Raw genomic sequence first — 23051 nt, forward strand, 5'->3', positions numbered from 1 at the left:
ACAGCAGCCGGTGAGCACAGACTGCAGTACCAGGTCAGCCTGGTTCTGTGATTTAACAAGAGGCATAGGCCAAGCTTGGCCCTCCCATGGTTCCTGTGCATTCTGAGATTGGGCTGCTTGCAAATAGAACAGCACTTATAAGAGAACTTACCTGAAATGGAGTCAGCATTATTAAGCTGGTTCCTATTTGAAATAGGATTTTCTTTCATTTTACTCACATCTCTGGTCCTTATCCACTACCCAGCACATACAACAACACAGCTACTCTGGCAAATTGTGGGTCAATAATATGAGCTGGCCAAAGTTCCTGGTCAAGTGCCAAAAAGAGTTCACCCACACTCTCATGGTGTATTGCACACAACCCACAATGGGCTGCCAAAGATTATGGACATTCAGCCAAATGTATAAGCCAAAGGAGTTCATTTTTTACTTAAATCAAGGACATTTTTATTTACATTAAATTACAGTGTGCTCAAAACATGTATAAGTCGCTGTACCCCTTCCCCTAACAAATGTAAAAAAAAGTCCTTGCCCTCTTCTCTCCTCCAGCCAGTTCAGCCCCCGCTGCCTTCCACACATGCTCAGCCCCCTGCTGGGTGACCCTCAGTCCTCTTCTTTCTCAATGTAGGTTTTGGCACCACACCGCGCCATCTGCCTGGCCAAGTAGCGGTCTCGCGCTGACGTCACGGTCTCTTTGCTGCTGCGCTTTGCAAACTTGCTCTGAGTCTCAGGCGGCTTCTCCCCTCCTTCTCCTCCCCCCTCTTGCTGGTGCTTTGGGCCCTGGGTTCCTTTGGGGCTGGAGGCCCTCTCCGTGTTTCCCCCCTCGCTGGAGCCTTCCTCCCCACGTGGCCTGTCCTGTACCCCAGAACCTGAGCTCGGCCCCTCCCTCTCTGAAGGCCCGGTGCTCAGCTCCTTGTCTCTGCTTTTCTCATGCTGGTGTTTCTTTCTCTCGGCACGGCCTCTGCCTCCCTCTCTCGCCTCCCTCTCCTCATCGCGCTGGTCTTCACTATTTCTCCGCCTGGCTCTTTCTCGATCCCTGGGGGGCTGCTTCTCCCACTCCTCCTCCCGCCTGCGCTCTCGGCTGTCAGTCCTCCTCCTCTCTCTTCTCTCTTTTCCTCTCTCTCTCTCTTCCGGTTCATGCCTCCTCCGGGAGTACTCTTTACTGCTGTCTTCCCTGGGCCTGTGCTGAAACGTTTTTTCTTTCTGGCGACCACCATCAATGGGACATTTGTTCTGCTCCCTGACCTGGCTTTCATGTCCGCGGTCCTGATGCTGGTCACCTCTGTCCCTCACTGCTGGATCACTGCCTCCTGCCTTGGAGCCCCTGGTGTGGCCCTTGTCATACTGGCCTCTGTCCTCCCCTGAGGAGCTGGAGTGGGCGTGGCTCCTGCCACTCTTGCAGTTCGAATGACTCTTGTCTGCCATTTTATCATCTTCTTCGCTGCTGTCCACATCAATGTCGCTGTCTGCATCAGGGTTTTCCTCTTCTTTCACTCTGGCTTTGGGTACATCTCCATCATCTGGGACCCCGTTGTCTGGATTTAATTCATCAGAATAGCCCCGTGGCTTCTCCTCTTTTATCCTAGAGCTTTAGAAAAATGAATAATTACAAAATGAAATCACACTGTCAGCTGCAGAAGAAATGAAGGGCTCACGTACTTTCTCTCAGTCCTGAAATCATTCCTCCGAAGAAGACCTGTTGCTTTCTGTCTCTACAAATGTGACTAAGGAGGTGGGGGAGGCACGTGCCCAAGCCACTTCATAAGTTAATGTCTACAAGGCAGCAGCACCCTCTCTTCCAAACAATCAATGCTTATTAAGCTGAAGAAGGAGGAATGATCCTTCTTCTCCGTATGGGCCACTCACTAGTGTACTGGTCCTCAGAGTTTCTGTGAGGCACAAAAATAAAAAAACTCATTTGGAAAAGGTATTGGCTTCTATTTATAATTTCATGAGCTTCACAAAAGAGATTTCAGAGCATGGGGGGGGAGGGCAGTAAAGTAAATAGGATTAAGTCTTAAAAATGGGATTTCATATCAGTAGCAACAAAATTACATAAAAATAAGATTTTCACAACAAGATCCCATATCCGGTCATGACACTGTGCCTTTGCTAAGTCTACCCTCCTTGTGGCAGAGCAACACCAGCTTCCTGATATAGTGCTCAGTATTTATTAGAACAAAGCAGGAAATGTGTGGTGCAAGCATGTACTGATATTAAAATTGAATTAAGCTAAAATAATTTCCAGTTTTACGTTTTCACAGCTGATAAGTGTGGTGGATTTACTTACATTACCCACAAGTTCATTTTCAGTAATCACACTGATACAGTAACAGTTTGTGGTTATCCAGGAATTGCTGGGAGGGTGACCAGGGCAAAAGGCCTTGCTAGCAGTTTAGAATACTATTATTAAGTTCAGAGAAATGGGTGTGGGATTTCTCAGCCAGCTTCAGTCAACTTCTGGATGAAACTCATAGGAAGGTCAGAATGTAGTACAAACCCCATTCAGGATTTGTCTTTCCAAATACACTTTCTTAAACTCCAACTTCTCCTGGAAGCAGACATTAAAGCACTGGGGGAAAAGGCCGACACAGAATCCAGTCTGGTTCTCTGCCTGCATCCAGACTCTGGCCTTCTGAACAGTGCGGCCGACCAGGAGAATAAGCTGGTTTAAAGATAGTTTCATGACAAACTCTCCTCTTCAACCGTATCTACACGATTAGGAACACAATCACTTATTGCTCTCATACACACCTACAGCTGAGTTTGGTGTTGTACAAGAGACCCGCATTCTTGATCACAAAGAGGACCTTCACCAGTAGACAGACATACACAGGCCACTTCTTTATTTAGGACAAATCACACTAATATGACATCTGCCTCTTCATATTACAAATGAACAAATCAAAGTTGTTTTGGTGGCTTTCTGAGGTCAGCAGCATGGCTAACTGGACAGAGGGTGAAATATTTGGTTTAGGAGGCCAGGTTCTAACCCATCTCAGAGCTTAATCTCTATGAACTCTGGTTTCACTGATGATAAAGTAGGGAAAATAACAGCAAGAATCCTCATTACCTCCACCATGGAGTGTCAGAAGACAACACTTCACAACCTTAAAGTGCTGCGGAGATGTGCCATAATTATTATTAATCTCAGTAAAGCCACCGTCTTCCAATGGAGGTTTCTCACCTCCTCCTCACTGTCCTCCATCCAAAGCACAAAGATACTCACTCAGAAGCTCAGTCACACAAAAATTAAATTCTCATTTCACACCTGCTTTCGTTTGTAGTGACGCCAAACCTCCTGGCAATGAATTGATGCCAACGACTCTCTGGCCTGCTCAATGTCACAGCTGCCAAGTGAGAATGATCCTATACAAGTCCCTTCAGGACTAAGTAATGGACCCTTCTCAGAGTTTCAAAGTGAGAAGAATGGGTGCAGATGACTTGGCCTGGGTCACACTAGAGCATGTATGCTGTGAGCGATAGGAGGACCCTCCGAGGAGCCCCATAAAGTGACTATTAGAAACCCTCCACTGCACCTCCCCAGAATCTGTGGCTGCAGTGGCTGCCTACCTGGTTTCCCGAAGGCTGCATTCAGGCACTTCCTCTTCTCCAACCGTTTGATTTAAAAGGTGCCTATAAAATCCACTGAGATCTTTCTGCTTGGTTACATCCAGACGAGCTAGGCAGAACCAAAAACACACTATGATCAATGGTGTGACAATAATTGACTCACAGAAAGAGCTCCGGGTCTATAAAGCGGTTTCTTAACAACGCTGTGAGAAAGGCCGGGCAGGATTAGCATCCTTATTTTACTGAGGAGGAAATCGAGACTCCAAGAACTCAGGCAACTTTCCTAAGAAGGTCAAACAGCCCATAAGTGGCTAAGGGGAGATGCAGACCCAGGTCTTTATGTCCAATGTACAGATTCGGAAAAGAGAGGCAGGATGGGGCAGCGGAAAGGACACTGAGGCCGCGTGTGCTCTGTGGCTAAGTCACCCAGGCTTAGTTTCTTCAACTCTAAGACAGAGATAATGAGACTATTCGCACACTCCTTCAAGGAGTTGTTGTGAAAACAGGACTTTTCTGGGGATAAAATATAAAGATTTCTCCACTGTTTGTGAAGCCTGGCTTCTACTCAAGAGGAAGAGACAAAAGAGGCGGAGGCAGCATCCCCTGCTACATGAATGAGACAGAATCTAACTAGGTCACAAGAAGTGAGGACCAGGAGAGATGTGGAAGACCTCTATGAAACGATACAGAGGGAGGGCAGCAGAAGCGAGTGAATGACCAGGGCACCACCACATCACGGGAGTAGATACAATCCGGAAAGAGCTCAGAAGTCTGGCCGGAGCAGGGGCCTATCCTGACCTCGAAGGACTAGAATCCAGACCCACCCAAGGCCGACGTGCTGATTGCACATATGGGCTTCTACCTGGGGGGAGGAGGGAAGGTGGGCAAGGATGAAGAAAGGCACCAAGAAAACTTGTGAAAGGTGCACAGGAAAGGGATGAGTACCAAGAGGACACAAACAAAACAATCTATTACTACTCTGTTAGGTTGGTGCTGGGGTGTGTGTGTGTGTGTCTGTGTGCTGGGGGGAGATATTTTTTTAAAACTGTGACAGAAATTCACCACTTCTTCTACAGGTCCACTTCTCTGCTCTTCATGTCTTGAAGTATTTGCAAGTTTTGCATTAATGATAAAAAGGGACATCTGGAGCAGTGTGCTGCCAGGTACTGACCCCAAAGCCGCATCCCTCGCTGGTGGGCGGCTTGCTCCGGTTTTCTCCTCCCTCCCTCCCTCCGCACCTGGCCCGGCCCTCGATGCTCACCCTCCAGGGCAGCGGCTCTCCTCTCTCTTTCTGCTTCCTCAGCCCTCTCCTGAAGTTTCTTCTTGTAAGCAGATGTCACAAATGCCTCTTTATCATCAAATTCTCCCTTTTCCATTTCTCGTTCTCTCTGAATTTTCTTTTCCATTCTTTTCTCTTGCTCTTTTTTTCTTATCTCAACTGCTTTTAGTAGGCTGTGGATGTACTTAGGCTAAAAGAAAAACATGTAGATTGCTTAAAGGAGTGCCAAAGATACTTCTCATTAATATCTAATTATGATAATAATAATAGCTAACACACGAATATAGTGCCTACTATGTGTCAGGCACTGTGCTAAGTGCTTTACAATTATTATCTCCTCGGATCCTGGAAGGCAGGTGCTATTCTTGTTCCCGTTTACAGATAAGGAAACTGAGGCAAGCAGAGGTTAAATGACTTGCCCAGGGTCACACAGCTAAGAAGTGTCTGAGGCTGGATCTGAACTCCAGCCAGGAGGGAACAGAAATGATTAGATAAAAGAAGGAATTTTAAAATGGCTCATTAAGGTTGAAATTAGAATTACATTTAATGAAAAGCTGAATCTAGAAGGAGATGATATAGACTACTGCTATCTCTTCTGCTCTAAGAACAAAATGCATTTCATGTTTTGTGTGTCATCTTTATCTCTTTTGATTATTCTTCTCCTCCCAAATATGCCACTAAACATAAAATCCATAAGCCAATGCTGTTATTTAGGTTAGTGCATTTAGTGGAGACATTTTTAACAGCATCTCTCTATACCCCCAAAAGTATTGGAAAATACAGCCACAAATAGAAATATATACTTTTTCATAGGTTCTTTAAAAATCCAAATGTTTTTATAGAAAATCAAGCAGATAATCTGTGTAAAATAAATTTTAAATACTCCAATTCTCCTTTCTCTCCCTTTTCAATTTGGCGTTATGGGGCCTAGTGTCTATGAGGGTTGCAGACAAAGCCTTCTGTTTCTTATAATGGGAATAAATAAGCAAGCTGTAGAAATTGTGAAGAGGATCAATATAAATTTTCTAAATAGACTGTTTGGGGGTGGGTGGGGTGATTATTTGCAAGCTGTTACAGCAAAAATCAATATTTTCACAATAAATTATTAGAAATAGTGAGTGGTTATTCTTAGAACAGCATGTTATATGGCTACTTGAGTGCCAAAAAAATTGGAGTATCTAGAATTAGAGGGCTTTATGAATATTAAGAAATTAGAAGTTTTTTTTATTTTATTCTTAGCAATAAGATTATTTTTTTTTTGAGGGGGGTAGGCAATTGGGGTTGAGTGACTTGCCCAGAGTCACACAGTTAGTAAGTGTTACGAGACTAAGGCTGGATTTGACCTCAGGTTCTCCTGACTCCAGGGCTGGTGCTCTATCCACTGTGCCACCTAGCTGCCCCAGCAATAAGATTTTGATGGAAACACATAGCTTTACTAATTCTAAGTATGATTGCAAAGATCATGTCAACCAAAGCATAAACACAGAAATACCATGAACCTAAAAGAAATAGTAAGCATTTAGAAGTAGGCCACAGAAAAATCTCTATTTTCAAACACCAACCTGTCTGTCTTTTACTAAAAGCAGTTTAGGATTACTTTCTTCCTTCTTCCTCTGCATTTCATCATAAATACTGTCATATTCATACACAGTGGCATCTTCTGCTAGGGCTTTCTGGATTTCAAGTTTGGTCTGTTAATAAAACGAAAGAAAAAGGTAAAAAAAAAAACTCCACGGTAAACATCAATTTTATCTTATACATTTTACCAAACTCTCATGGGCTGTCCTAGCCAAAGAATTCATTACCTAGTGGCCGGCTTCCTCTGCTGGTCACGAGCACCTTCACACTGACACGTGGAGAACATCTCCACATTAACGAGGTCACAGATCCCTATAAAGATTGAATTAGTCTCGCAGGATCCATCAAAGATCTAGGGCAGACGGGACTTCAGGGCCCCTCTTGTCCAGCCTCCCTTTTTAGAGTAGAAGAATCTTAGACATGAAGAGGTTGAACAACTAGCCCAGGATCACAGAGACACTAAGTGTCAGAGCCAGGACTTGAACTCGTGTCTCTGACTCCACGCCCAATACATTCTCCATTACACTCCTCCACGTGCACTATCATCAGATTTAAAGCTGAAAGGGACCTCAGAAATAGCAAGTGAGTAGTTATTTCAGTCCCTTCATTTTACAGACCTACAAAACAAATCAAAGTACACTTTGATACTTGGTGGCTTCAATGAAAAGGTGGGAAAAGGTCAGTAAATCCATGGGAAAGTCTGGCTCAGGAGAAGTAAACGAGAGAGGCCAAAGACTTGTAGATTCATACGAATATGTTCTCAAAAAAAAAAAAAAAGGGAATCGGTAGGTTCTACCAAACAACATAAGAAAGAATGAAATTGTCCATATCTTAAAAGATAAGAAAAGAGATGAGAGATATCAGTTGTCTATGCACAGTCAGTCCATCGGACTCATCAGAGTTAAAGCCAGAATGTATAATAAATAAGGACGAGTAATAAGAAAAATATATGACATACAATGATGATTTAACCTTAAATTAATCAAACAAACTACTGAAAACTTAAAATGGGAAAGGGACAACAAAAATGATACTGACACCAATTATAATAATTTTATCCAGAAGTTAAACTACTATAAATTAATTGCTACAAGGAGAACAAAAGAACCTAGAAAGTGCCTTAGCAAACATTTGACTCACTGGCCAAAAACAGTGAAATATCTGCCAAAGGCAGTAACAAGTTAGAAAATAAGCTCACCTACACAGCCTTACAAAGAAGGATGATCAGTTATGAGAAGTATCATCTCATAAAGCAGAGAGGAGAAGTGGAGGGTAAAACCAATCTAAAGAAAGATTGGCGAGATAATCAACTAAGCAAAGTCATTCCAAGGGCATTCAAGGGTAAGAATGGAAAGAAGTCTACCAAACAAAAAATAGAAAAGATCTGCTTTACAGATTTTTTTTTACAAAATTTGCAAAAAACAATTTTTTTACAAAATTATTACAGCAAACTGTTTTCTCTATCAAGAACAGTGAAATCAACACACAAATCCTAGCACCACAGTCTCTGACGTACTTACAGAAGAAACAGAAACATCAACAAGAAGAACAAAGAGGGAAAAAGCAGTCAGATTAGCTCAAGCATTTATAAAGATCCTTGTTGAAGATGATAAAGTCGTGAGAGCATGGAAGGACTGATTTACAAGATATTTTAAGGAGATTAACAAAATCATGGTGGGGGAAATTAGACCTTACTGATTCCAACACAACCATTGAGTTATATGCTCATTACTCTTTCATCTATGGAGAATCTTTATGTGGGTCATCTGTACATGAAGCAAGGACATCCTCAATGAAAGCACGACTAGGAAACAAGCAGGCTTTTACAAATAATATTCAACAATGGAACACATCTTTATCAGCTCATAATAACTAAATAGAGAATTTAAGATCTCATTGTGCTTACTATTTATTAGAAAAAAGCATTCTACTTGGTGTCTCTTGTGGCAAAATGTCTCCCATCTGTATAGCAGGATCATTTAAGATTTCTTGGAAGATATAACAACAGAAATCAACATGTTCAATGGCCCTCTATAATAAATATCAGGCAAGCATAAAACAGAGAGATGTGTGCTCACCAGAAGTATCTGCCACAGGGATGGAGGGGATAAAGGGCAGAGACTGGGCTGAAGAGGGATTCTTTGTGACTCTTTTAGATGTTCCTCTTTGTAGAAGACATTATCTTGATTTCATCAAGCTCCATCACTGCAAAGCCTCCTGGAAGAGATCTGTAATCATTCAAAGGAGTTGGGCCTGACCATCCACACAGTTAAGACTAAATGGATGAAGAATGTGTATTGCCTAGATTTAGAGCTTGTCCAACAGTATGTATATTTGGGACTGACAACACAGATAGACAATTAGTTGAGCCCAGAGTTGAAAGGAGAAGGGTGGGCTAGACTGCTTTGAGAAAATTACAAAAAACTTTTTACTGACCCTAAACTTCCCAAAACTGCAAAGGCCCATGTTTTCAAAACAAAACATTTTACAGGTGTTGTTATATAGCAGCAAAACCTGGAACGGCACATGTCTCTGAATCACTAAAGATGAACATCATACAGAGGGCAATGGAAAGGATGTGAGAAGTCTGCAACATAACCAATGAGGAACTCCAAAGACTAGGAGTAAAAGATGTCATCGAAGACTGTATGACAGAAAGTGAAGATGGGCCGGTCATGTGTTGAAGGAGAAGAATGACAGGTGGATAGTCAGAGCGCTCCACTGGCAGCCCTTTGGTGTTGGGAGAAAGGAAGACCACCTCCTTGTTGGGTTGGACCTCCTATGATGAGCTTTTATTCTAGAGTCTCCTTCTAGATTCAACTTTTCACTGAATACAGCTCTAATTCCAATCGGAATGGGCATTTAATCATGGCTTAGGATCACAGATTTCCAGCTAGAAGGGACTTAGCTGTAAGTCCAACCCCCTCATTTTACAGTGCTTATCCTATCTAGTTGGACTAAGAGTTTTTATTTCCTCTTGGCCCATGAATAAAAGTACTAAAAGATGTTAATGAGAAATATCTTTTATAACTCTTTAAGTAATGGATGAGATTCCCTCAGTATGGGGAGGTATGAATGATTTGCAATCTGTGTCATAATAAGTAGCTCCCAAATTGATGAAACCATGGATGGATTCATTTGAGTATGAGTAAATCAATTTAAATGTTACAAAAATAAAAAAGGGAATTAAATACATTTTGATTTTTATTATTTCCTAAACTTATATATATTTAAAAATAAAATCATGGTATTTTACAAGAGACAGCATTAAAACTGGCAAAAATCTTGTTTTTGGAGTTAAAGTAGAATTTAAATCTTGGCTCTGCTACTTACTATGGTATGTCCACAGGCAAATCATTCCCCATCTCTGGGGAACACAGTGGATACAGTGACAATTTGGAGCCAGGAAGACCTAAGATCCAAACCGCAGACACTAACTGGCTATGGAACCCTGGGCAAGTCACTTAGCTTCTTTCAGTCTCAGCTTCCTCATGTAGAAAAAAGGGAATATACCATTTACCTCACAAGGATGTTGTGAGGATCAAGTGAGATAATATATGTAAAGTGCCTTGCAAATCTTAAAGGTACTATAATACTCATAAAGTAACATAGTATAATAATATAAAATATTATAATACTTACAAGTATTAACTATTGCTATAATTACTGTGGTCTCTGAGCCTCAGGTTTTGAATCTGTAAAATGATTATGGTGATTCCAGCTCTAAACCTATGATCCTATGAGAGGTGTCAGAAAGGAGAAGTATCCATCAGGACAAGTAATCAATTAGGACTGAAATTGTGCAAATTTGTGTGAAAAAAAATTCTAGCCTAAAATTTAATTTTTTATGAACTTAGGAAGAACATTCATCTGCTTGTAAATTTAAAACTGGGTACCTGCATTTAATAACTAAAAAGAAATTCAATTAAGTATATTGTGAAAACATAGCTCTGGCTTTATTACAAACCAGTAATTCAGGATTTTATAATGTTTATGATAAATCAAACTGACTCTATATACCATTTTTCAGTAAGTACAGTGACATATATCCAGACCTGTGGCACAACAAGGCACTTGCAGGATTCTAATGTAACTTGTTGTCTTGGGACAACTTGTAATTTAGTACACTGTGGCTGAAAGCAGAATTTCGGCACTTTAAGGACCTCTGTGTCTTTGCTTGTGCTACTTCTCCTGCCTGGAATGTTTTTTCCCTCTTCTTCTTCTCTGGCTAAATTCCATCCATCTCTCCAGGCCCAGACTTGGGAACCACCTCTTCTCTGAGGGGTTCTCTGTCTACACAAATCTACAATGATCTCTCTCCTCTCTTCTCTCCCCTCTGAAGGCTTCTGGTTCTTAAGACACTACATCACATACTTATCATGTGATTAGCTTATTCTAACTGTTTAATGTATATTAAGCTAACTCTCCAATGAAAGTGAAATGCACACAGAGATCTATTACCTCATCAATTTCTACCCCCCCCCCCCAATAATGCAGACTGTAAGCTGCTCATGTGAGCTTTGTCTATATCCTTCCTACAGGGAAGAAGAGAGGCGCATCTATCTAACATGCTGGGGACCTTACTTGCCTTCTACCAACATCACAAGTGTACCAGTGGAGCACATGCTCTTCCCATGTGGCCAGTCATCTTCTTTTTCACTCCTACATCACCCCAGTGATATCTTTTATTCCAATTCTTTGAAACTTCTCATTTGTTTCATGGGTGCAGCCTTCTCACACTTACCATGCACTTAACTCATTGTCCTCTGTGCAGTATTCATTTGCAGCTTATTGGAGGCTCTGGTGTGCCATGAGTCCTAGCCATACAACCCTGGTGTAGAACTCAGGCATTTAAAAGATAGGCCTTTGTTTCTCGGAGAAATCTGGGGTCACTAAAAGATCTTTGCAATTCCTGAAAGCTATCCAGTCAATTGACCTTTTGTTCATTCATGGGTCCACATCCAGGCATGGCTCTCTATCCAATTATAAATAGATAAATAGACAGATACAGATAGGCAGATATAGATATCGATTGATGGACAAGCTCTATAGGCTATCTAACTGCAAGTGATAATCTTGGAAACAGACATTCTTCATCATTGGTTTTTTACAGTGTGAATGGTGAGGTCCAATTTTTTTGAGTGGTTACAGATTTCTTCCAATGCAGCGGTCTGAAACTTGAAGCCATCCACAAACAGGAACATGTGTAAGACCTCACCGTCTACAGGAAATCCCCTTTTTTTCTAAATTAAAATTTTAAATTATGAATTTAACCCAAACTTTTTAAAAGAAAGTACATAAAACTATGAACTACCAAATAGGGTTTAAAAAAAACTGTCTACTAAATTTAATACTATACTGCCACATATCTGTGGTAATGTTAATTTAATATATACTTCTAAAAATCCAAGTAGTATAGAATAAAGATTCGTGGTTTCATATAAAATCCCATTTTATTTTCTTTGTACACAGAAACACTGATGCTTGTTCATAATAGAAAAAGAAAAAATTTAAAAGTTTAATAAGCTAGAAACAAAACTTCCCTGCTTGTCTGGGTCCCTCTCTGAATTCTTCTAAGTATTTTTTAAATGTCTCATTAATGCTCTTTAACTTTTTTTTTAAAAACATCATGATCATCTACCATAACCCCATGCCCTAAATAGGACCCTCTCCCTTGTAGCAAGTACACGTAGGTCAACAAAACAAACTCATACATTGTCCGTCTGAAAACGTCTCATTCTGCTCCTCCAGTTTACCCCTTCTCTTGTGTCATCATCAGTTTTCTAAAGTCAAAACTAGTCAATGCCTCAGTGTTCTAGAATCTTTCAAAATTGTTCTCCATTACATTACTGTGGGGAGTGTAGAAATTGCTCTCCTCACTTCACCCTGTTATGTGTGGATACAAGTCCTTCCAGGACTCTCTTCTTCATTCACTTTTTGCTCTCTTCTTTGTATTCTTGGTTTAGTAAAGCAGGTTTTCCCATTTATATCCTCTGAAGAGAGGTCTCCATCCTCTCTAGAAGCAACGTGCTGCTGTTGGAGTCCAAGGCCAGTGGGTGGTGGCTTGACTGTTCTGGATGGAAAATAAAAACCTTGCCAGAGCTTTCCTACTTTGTTTGTTGTTCTCCTTCCATTTTTATTCTTCAAAGTTCTCAGGATGAATTTGCTCACCTGCTTTTCTCTCAATGTTTTCTCTTACTGGTTTTAGCCACCTCTGCTTTGAGGCAATGTTGTTCATAATCTTCCATAAACCTTTTCTGTAATATTTTACACATGAGCTTGTGTTCTAAACCAATACTCTCTACGGCTGCCATCTCTTTCTGCCATTTAAGTCAAGTGTTTGCTGATTAAGGTGCTTTTTTTAGGCTTTCTGGGTATCCCTTTTATGGCAATTGATGTTAAACTTCTATATGAAACTATAGTCTGAGCCTATGTCCTCTCTTCTGTGCATCACCCATTTGTCATCATGAATAACTTGTTTGAGTAAGTCAGGATTGAGTTATTTCAAGTTCAAACCACATCTTATTTTCTCATTTTTCATCTTTATTTTAGCTTTGTGTTAATTTTGACCTTTGCTCTAACAAGTCAGTGGTCTGACTGTTCAGATCACTGATTAAGGAATGATACATCAGTAACAAGTCATTTCCTATATGTTAAAATATAAATTTTGCCTGTTGTGATTTAATTTGGTGCCTGTAACACCAGTGTCTACCCTTTCTTTTCCTGAAGAATTCATTATATATATATATACACACACACACACACACACACACGTATATAGTACACACACACATACACACACAAACAATATATATAGTGTGCGCACACACACACAAGCACGTGGCTTCTGTGGAGTCTACAAGTCTCTGGCCTTTCTCCTTCCTTTTTCCTGATTTACATCTTCCATTGTATTTCTTGCCATCCTTTCCTGTTTTGATGCCTCACTATGGTGTAGAGATAATCCAGGGCTCTCAAAGGCTATACCCACAGAACACTAGTTGAGGTGAGTTCTACTATGCTGGAAAAGTATCATTATGGTTCCAACAAAAGATCAAATGGTAGATAGGTGTTGCAGTAGATAGAACCTGGGCCTAGAGTCAGGAAGACCTAATTTCAAATCCAGCCTCAGACACTTACTAGCTGTATGATCCTGGGCATGTCACTTAACCTCTGTCTGCCTCAGTTTCCTCACTTGGAAAACGGGGATAATAACAGCACCTGCCTCCCAGGGCTGTTGTGGGGATCTAATATTTGTAAAAAACAAAAAACAAAAACACTTAGCACAGTGCCTGGCACACAGCAGACACTCTATAAATGCTAGTTATTATTATCTTCATGATGATCACCATCATTATTAAAAGGGGTAGGCAAGCTAAATGTGAAAAAGACTCATCACCAGTAGACTGCCCACTTGGTGATGGCTTCTTTGGCAATGGCAAAGAACAACTGAACAAAGAAAAATATAATAATGGCCTCAGCCCTGTGTAGCCCTCTATCACTTATGCCATGTCAGCGTTGAGGTGGTAGAAAAAGGGACAGAGGATGCTAAGAATCTCAGTTCACAAGAAATGATCTGCTGAAAAATAACAGCAGTTTCTCAATGGGCTCTGACATCCGCTATCGCGGGCAAACATGCAGAGAAGTTCTATTATGAGCTTGAGAGCCAGGTGACCCTCCCAAAGAAATAAACACACATTTTGGTACTCAGTGAATTCCATTTCCCAGTCCCAAACGGCAGAGTCAAGTCAGACTTGTGCTGAAGTCCCAGGCCGGGTACTCAACAAATACTTACTAAACGAATGCCATTAAAATCACTTGGAACAACAAAAGTAGTGTCCACAAAAAACTATTTCAACACCAATAAGAAGCTCCTATTTTCTTAAAAATAAAATGACTGTTTCCAGGAATACTGTTTAAGGTTTCCCCTGCTCTTTATGTATTAAACTGGTTAACCTAGTTTGGCACTCTACTACATTCTCAAGTATGACGTACGTTCACATAAACCATATTTAAAACACTAGAGAGATAAGTCACTGCTTATTTTAACATTTGAAAACTAGTGGTTTACTTTTATTTGGGGGGGGCATTATGTAATTTAGGGCCTAAAAATACTCACAGGTATGGGCGAATAAGAACATTAGTTTAAAAGCAACATATCTAGTACACAACATACAGTATTTTCCTTCTGACTGTTACTGCTGAGTTGTAAGATTTCTCTTCAATGTGACCACAAGAGGAAGGAGTGAAAAAAGGAAGGTCCTTAAAAGCCACCACAAAGAGACTTACGGGATTTATATGTGGAAGGGGCTGGTGAAAAATGAGAGCTAATGGATTTTGGAGACCCTCTTGATGAATAATGCTGGACTTGCAATCAAAGAGCCTCGGTTTACTTCCCAGCTCCATCACTGCCACTTAATCTCTCGGGGTTTCATTTCCATGCCCCTTTAGGTCCCTTCCAGCTCTAAATCAATGGTCTTATGATCTATGCCAGACTGGCACAAGGTCAATTTCTCATCTCATGTAACTCTGAAAATACCCTTAGTTACAAGGATATAAATAACTATAAACACAACTAGTTGTACAGAGATTACCTTACACATCTTGTAAATTAAACATCTTTTGGACTGGAGCCTTGGTCCTTTTTAAAAAATATATCTAATAAAGATGGAATAAAAAAATATGTAACTCAAAATGTTCCAAATCCTGAAGGCGATCTTGACAAAAAAGTCTTAATGAGCCCCTTGTTTCTTATAAAGCACTGCTTCCTAGTAAACCTAAAATAACTCTGAACGTCACCAATCCGTGGGAAGGTTTCTGTATCATCTGGGTATGCACAATTCTCAAAATTCTAAGATTTCTTAAATCAATGTAATCTGTCATAGAATTAAAATTCTTGGATATGAGAGCTCAAGCTCACCTGGTAACACTTAAGTCATTACTAAGTCCCTAGAAAAGTCCAGAAAACCATCTGAATATAGACCAAAACATACTATATTTTTCTCTTTTTTCTTTCTTTTTTTGAGTTTTCTTCCACAAAATGACTAATGTTGAAATGTTTTACATGACTGCACGTGTATAATCTATAACAGATTGTTTACTGTGTCAGGGAGAGGGGAGGGGATGGAAGGAGGGATAGAATTTGGAACTCAAAACTTAAAAAAAAAAAGAATGAATGTTAAAAATTGTTTCTACACGTAATTGGGGGAAAATATTATTTAAAAAAAAAACAACCCTGGAAAAAAAGACCAAAAAACAACTTTTACTTACAACTGGATACTGGCCTACAACTCCTTGAGGACAGGAATTTTTTAAAAATCTCTCTATTTCCCTTTGTGGTTAGCCCAGCACACTGGGTGTGGCAGGGCCTCAATATCTGGTGATTAATGATTTTTTTCTAGGAGAATGCCATCATTTATACTACAAAACTTTTTACAACGCTATTTACAGATGAAAACTTTCAGGGGTTTTCCCCAGGCCTATTTTCTCAATCCCATGTTTGTGACCAAAATCATTTTCTTTGTGTACATCATCAATCTTTGTCCTACTCTTTAAAATCTTGTACCGGCTCTCTGTTGCTTTCTGAAGTAAAAACTATATTCTGAAAGGATTTCCAAGGTCTTCTACCACCCATAAACCTATGATTCCCAAGCTCTGGGAGATTGTCACTATGCCACTGGTCAACTTTACATTTACTCCATGTGGAGTTACTCACACACATAGTAGGCACTTCATAATTATTTACTGATTGATTGATATGTGTATTTATACATATCTCAGAAAGTCTAGCACAGTGTTCTAAACATAACAGATGACAAGAACTGTTGTTTGAACTGGTCTGCATATTTCTAGCTCCATACAGCTACGCAATTCAAAGACTTAACTGCACCCCTACAGACCCTTTCTTCCACTGGAACCTCCATTCTGAGGAAAGGCCCAGGCCAGCTAAGCTTCATTTGGTGGACTTGGCCATCATTCTCCTCCCCTCCCCCTGCCAGGTGCCCTTTCCCCCACTCTTCCCTTTTTAGATCCCTTTGATATGTTAGTCTTCCCCCAGTAGAATGTCAGCTCCTTGAAGGCAGGACTTGTCTTTCATTTAGCTTATATTTTATCCCCAGTGCTTAGTACAGGGCCTGGCCTATTGTAGGTGTTTAATAAATGTTTGATTGACTGATAAAAGCAAACAGCTCACAGCCCAGCTCTGGTTCAGAGCCTTTCCAATTGTACAGGTCTGGGTCACTGCCACATCACAACGAGGTACCAGGGCTTACTTCAAGGGAGGATGACTGATGACCTGCAATCACTGTTCTGAACCTTTGGTCTCTACAGAGCTGGTGGCATAAGCTTCAAAAACCTTCCCCCTTTTCCTTTTCACCAAACTGCATCTCCCCTAACCTTTAAAGACTAGATAAAAATCCTAGTCTTCTGGAAAGCCTTTTATTAAGTCACCAAAAGAAAAAAAGAAGAACTTTACCATCACCACTGAACCTGTTACTACTATGCATTTAGCAATGACCAGCACACAAAAGACCCTTAAAAAATGCCTGACAACTATATAAGCTGACCTGTTTATAGAGATTTAATGAACTGTGGTAAAGCTACAACTCTGGCAGACTATTCACCCATTCTAGTTACTTCCAATCTATAAATTTGCAGAGGACAGAGATTAAATTTAATCTGTGTCTTGCAGATTCCTCAAATGCCTACCTGGCAATAATGTCTTACATTTTTTGGATAACAAATGTTTACATGGGTAAATAAGAACAATAATGATGACAATTTGTAGAATAAAGGAAGGAAGGAAGGAATGAAAAGGCATTTATTACATAGGGAGTGCTGGGGATACAACTAGAAAAAGCAAAACAGTCAGTCCCTGTACTCGAGGGGCTCAGACTCTAATGGAAGGTGACACTTGATTTAAAAAGGTCAGTCAACAAGCATTTATTAGATACTTAACTACATAGCCAGGCACTGTGCTACCAGGTATTGGAGATATGGATACAAGCAAAAGTAAAGATAGTGACTATTCTCACAGAGCTTACATTCCAATGGCATATGAAAAGGAAGTAAAAGTGAGGGAGAGTAGGGAGTGCCCCAAGAGACGCATGGTTGGGAAGTCTGTGGAATCAGAGCCAGGAGGTGAAGGCAACAAGGAGAGTCTGGGCCCTTCCTCCCATGGAGGCTTACTAATAAGACGCTAAGGAGCAGAGGGATGTTCAAGGGCAAGGCCACAGACAATGAAGGAACCTCCAAGGTAAAAAGGTGATTGAGGCATAGTAAAGTCTAGAGAGCCAGAAGTTGGGCCAGGAAAGGAATGGGGAGGCCAGAAGTCTGAAAGGCATGATGGCAGGATGGAAGGCAAGGCCCAGGGTCAGAAAATCAGGTGAGACTGCTAGGGGTTCTTTACCATCCAGTATGACCTGAGGTTAGGAGAAGATGTGAGAGGGAAAGGCATGGGGCCAGGCAGCCCCTGAAGCTGGAGGGTCTTCTCATTGCCCACTTGCCTGAATGAGCCCTAGGGCAAAAGGGGAAAGATATGTCCTTAAAAAAGATACAGGGAGAACCACAAGCACTTAGTGAACATTGAGACAAATGAATTAAAAAAACCCTCAACCTAACACTGTCATGAAAGCAAGAAACATTCACTCTATTAGCAAGCTCGCTCTTCAGTATTTTAACCACTGAATACTCAGAACGACTTAGAATGAATATAATTCTTTAATAGATCTATTTCAAAGAGGCTGAAACTCTGAAATCACTTTGAGAAGAGGAATGCTGTTTCTCACTTTCAGTATGTTGGTTCAAGAGCAGAAATCATTAAACTAAGAGATCCATTTCTCATACTGCTAAGTCATCCAAAAGCCAAAAATGGCTTTATCTGTCCTAGTCCAACAGCAAAGAATTAGCTCGTCCAACAAGGACTTCCTCCAACATTGACATGGGAAGCCTTCTCTGGACTCCTGTTATTCACTGAAGTAAGTCTTAAGTGTTGGACCAATCACCACATGTGCAGACAAGATATGAAAACATAAGCAGAGATTCTGACTTTGCCCGATGCACTATGAGTATTTCTTCCTCGTACCTGCTTCATCACTTGCTTCTTGAAGGCTTCTCTCTGAAGGCTGTCTCTCACGGAGGTCTGTCAAGAGAAAAACAATTACCTCTTAGTTTAAACCTGTTAAAAATGTCTCCCTCATCTTCTCATTACTAATTGATAACACAGTTTTGTGTTTCTGTGTATTAAATTAAAATCTCATTCAAATCTATTTCTAAAACTTCTCAGAATAAAAAAATGAAAGACCTCTATAGCCATATCTCCATATGCCCTGGGAAACATAAATTGTGCTTTGTATACAGCAGATATTCAAAAAATGATGAAGGAAAAAGGATTCATGTAGGGATGTTCCCGAACTGTGTAAGTTTTATACATTCTCCTTATTCTTATACCTAATTCCAGCAGTCATAGTAAGTCCTTCAAATATGAGCCCCCAAAATGCATAGCACAGTTAAAAAACATCAAAAATTAATATACTTGATTTAAAACAATTTGCTAAGACTTTACTTGCCCAAATATGTTAATGTCCCAATGCAATTTACCTCAGGAACCACTGGCCATTCTTCTGGCCAGTACAGAACCTGACTTAGAAGTCACATCACCAAGAAACAGACTGCAAGTCCTTTGGGGGGGGGGGGGGTCAAAGGTTTTTTAAGGTTTCTGACACAGAAAGATATGTTGAAGGGGATATTTTCAGAGAAGTGTGGGCAGACTTGTATGAAATGATGCTGAGGGGAAGTGAGAAGAGCCAGGAGAACATTACACATGGTAACAACATCACGGCAAAGACAACGACCAGCTACACCTGCAAAAGATGGATGGATAATAAAACCCGCTGCTGCCCCACCCCTACCAGCACGGTGGGGAACACAGGGCTCAGAACAGGACACAGGCTGACAGCGCCAATATATGGATTTATTCTCTTTGCCTATGCTCCAAGGATCATAGTTTTCTTTTCTTATTTGGGGTGGGTGAGATTTCAGGAGAAAGGAAAGTACTGTCAGAAAAGAGAGAGAAAGAGGAAAAAAAAAGAGCCACTGAAGAATTGTCTAAAATGCACAGAAAAGAACTGAAGTTCAGGAGGAAACATAAACAAGAAGGACAGCTGTGAAAGTACAACATGTTGGATTTATTATATTCTTTAAAAATTAAGCTGTTCAAAAGAGAGATTTATGGTTTCACAAAGAATACCCTTTTCCCCGTTCTACTTTGTATATGGAAATGCTCTTTGTTTTGGCAGTGTCATTAAAATGCAGAATTAAAAAATACATTTGGAAAAAGGATTTAGAGCAAGGTAAACAGCTCCAATCTAGGCTGAGTTGCTGCTCCACTAGCCGCCACAAAGCCCCAAATGCACTGACATGCATTGTATTGCATGGGCTTTTAGACTCCAATAAGTGTGGAAAGGCTGAGGAGTATTTTGTTTGTTGGAACGTATTTTTGCAGCCTGAAGAAATGTTTCAGAACTACATATAAACGGGTCAGAATGGCATTTATAGACACAGAGTGATTAATTTGTAAGAGTAAAGAGGCTTTTAATACCAGAAATCGTGTACTTCAGTTAGCTTGAAAGCCAGGCTTCAAACACCATCTAAACTCCCAGATCTAAAATAATCATTAAATATTGGGCAAAATGCCCAACACAGAGGAGAAAACCAATAAATACCTGGTGATTTGATTTATCAAATAGTTATTAAGTAACTACTATGTGCAGAGCACTGTGCTATAAAGTTCAGAGACCCTGCCTTTTTAGAGCTCAAAGTCAAATGGAATACAACAGATAAATAGGATGATAAAAATGCAACAGAGAAGTGAGAAGGAATGTGCTTTGGAAGCTCTGAGGAATTGTTACAGAGGGATGGATCAAGGAAAGCTTCATGGAGGAGACAGCAGCCAAACTGAGCTTTAAAGGATGGATGAGAGTTCAAAACAAGCTTACTTGTCAATCTTAGAGTTAGAGAAGAGAACAGTCATCTATTCATTTTTGTTCCTTTTCTTTTTTTTAAATTTTTATTTACTTATTTTCATGGCAATTTTTATTTATTTTTGTTTTCAACATTTTCTTCCCCAAGATTTTGAGTTCCAAATTTTCACCCCATCTCGCCCCTCCCCTCACCCCAAGATGGCATGCATTCTGAATACCCCTTCCCCTAGTCTGCCTTCCCTTCTATCTCTATCCCCCTTCTCTTATCCCCTTCCCCTTCAATTTTTCCTGTAGGGCAGGATGGATTTCTGTACTCCATTTCCTGTATTTCTTATTTCCCAGTTGCATGTGAAAACATTTTTTTTTAAACATGTGTTTTTAAAACTTTGGGTTCCAAATTTTCTCCCTTCCTCCCTCCCCACCCACCCTCATTGATAAGGCAAGCAACTCAATATAGGTTATACATGTGCAATTATGCAAAACACTTCCATAGTAGACATGCTGTGAAAAACTAACTCTATTTCCCTTAATCCTATCCCGCCCAACCATTTATTCTATTCTTTCTTTTGACCCTGTCCCTCCTCAGAAGTATTTGCTTCTGATTACTCCCTTTCCCAATCTGCCCTCCTCTCTATCATCCCCCTACTCTCTTGTCCCCTTTCCCCCTTATTTTCCTGTAGGGTAAGACAGATTTCCACACCCAATTGAGTGTGTATGTTATTCCCTCTTTAAATCAAATCCTATGAGAATAAGATTCACTCATTCCCTCTCACCTTCCCCTGTTTCCCCTCCACTGTAAGTGCCTTTTCTTTTCTGTTTTTTTTTGTGAGATAATTTACCCTGTTCTACCTCTCCCTTTCTCCTCCTACCATAATTCTTTCTCACCCCTTAATTTTATTCTCCAGATATGACCCCTTCATTTTCAACTCACCCTGTGCCCTCTATCTATCTATCTATATCTTTATATGTGTACATATAATTTTTTCCCCTCCAACTACCCTAATACTGACAAAAGTCTCATGAGTTACAAATATCATCTTTCCATGCAGGAATGTAAACAGTTCAACCTTAATAAGTCTCTTATGATTTTCTCTTTCCTGTTTACCTCTTCATGTTCCACTTGAGTCTTGTATTTGAAAATCAAATTTTCTATTCAGCTCTGGTCTTTCCATCAGGAATGCTTGAAAGTCCTCTATTTCACTGAATGACCATTTTTTCCCCTGCAGGATTATACTCAGTTTTGCTGGGTAGGTGATTCTTGGTTGTAATCCTGTCTCCGTTGCTCTCCAGAATATTATATTCCATGCCCTGCAGTCCCTTAATGTAGAAGCAGCTAAATCTTCTGTTATCCTGATTGTGTTTCCACAATACTTGAATTGTTTCTTTCTGGCTGCTTGTAATACCTTCTCCTTGACCTGGGAACTCTGGAATTTGGCTACAATATTCCTAGGAGTTTTCCTTTGGGGATCTCTTTCAGGAGGAGATCAGTGGATTCTTTCCATTTCTATTTTGCCCTCTGGTTCTAAAATATCAGGACAGTTTTCCTGGATAATTTCTTGGAAGATGATGTCTAGGCTCTTTTTTTGATCATGGCTTTCAGATAGTCCAATAATTTTTAAATTCTCTCTCCTGGATCTATTTTCCAGGTCAGTTGTTCTTCCAGTGAGATATTTCACATTGTTTTCTAATTTTTCATTCTTTTGGATTTGTTTTACAGTGTCTTGATTTCTCATAAAGTCACTAGCTTCCAATTGCTCTATTCTAATTTTTAAGGAAGTATTGTCTTCAGTAATCTTTTGGACTTCCTCTTCCATTTGGCCAGTTTTGCTTTTTAGGGCATTCTTCTCATTGGCTTTTTGGACCTTTTTTGCCATTTGGGTTAGGCTTTTTTTTAAGGTTATTTTCTTCCGTATTTTTTGGGGTCTCCTTTAGCAAGCTGTTGACTTGTTTTTCATGATTTTCTTGCATCACTCCCACTTTTTCCTCTATTTCTCTTACTTGCTTCTCAAAATCCCTTCTGAGCTCTTCCAAGGCCTGGGACTGATTCATATTTTTCTTGGAGGCTTTGGATGTAGGAGCTCTGGCTTCGTTGTCTTCTTCTAGTTGTACGTTTTGATCTTCTTTGTCACCAAAGTAAGATAATATAGTCTGACTCTTTTTGTGCTGCTTACTCATGATCCCGGCCAATTACTTGAGTTTTAAACTCTTTGTTAAGGTAAAAGTCTGTTTCCAATGTGGAGAATGTACTGTCCCAAGCTTCGGGGGTTTGTACAGCTGTTTTCAGAGATACTTCTAGGGATCTGAAAATTTTCAGTTCTTCCAAGATGGTATGATAAGGGGCGAGATGTTTTCTCTCCACTGCCACCACAAGCTCCACCAGGCCAGCACTCCTCCTTGCCCCAGGACCCCTCCTCAGAACTGTGACCCAGATTGCTTTAAGTAAATTCGCATTACCAAATTTGACTTTATGTAAAGAATTCTAGAAGAAATCTGCACTCCAAAGAAACACCAATGTTAAATTTCCTGTACTGCACTACTGTACTGTGCTCTTTCTCTCTCCACTCCTGTCCCTTGCCTCCATGCTCTACTCCCCTACCAAACACACACACACACACACACACACACACACACACACACACACACAC

At 40.3% G+C, this 23051-nt stretch overlaps 1 protein-coding gene across 1 annotated transcript in view; it reads right to left on the reverse strand.

Annotated features, from left to right (window-relative positions):
• Nucleotides 1–435: 435 nt before the first annotated feature.
• The window catches only part of NSRP1 (nuclear speckle splicing regulatory protein 1), a 51262-nt gene continuing 28646 nt past the window's right edge, over nt 436–23051 (reverse strand). Inside the window, exons 3-7 of the mRNA XM_027862542.1 lie at nt 18510–18566; nt 6415–6543; nt 4835–5042; nt 3574–3682; nt 436–1588 (exon numbers count right to left, since the gene is read on the reverse strand). Coding sequence (XP_027718343.1) covers nt 604–1588; nt 3574–3682; nt 4835–5042; nt 6415–6543; nt 18510–18566 — 1488 coding nt within the window. The 3' untranslated portion in view covers nt 436–603. The remainder of the gene's footprint in view (nt 1589–3573; nt 3683–4834; nt 5043–6414; nt 6544–18509; nt 18567–23051) is intronic.

This window comes from Vombatus ursinus, unplaced genomic scaffold (genome assembly GCF_900497805.2).
Source record: "Vombatus ursinus unplaced genomic scaffold, bare-nosed wombat genome assembly UNPS02014768.1, whole genome shotgun sequence".
In the NCBI taxonomy this organism is placed as follows: domain Eukaryota; kingdom Metazoa; phylum Chordata; class Mammalia; order Diprotodontia; family Vombatidae; genus Vombatus; species Vombatus ursinus.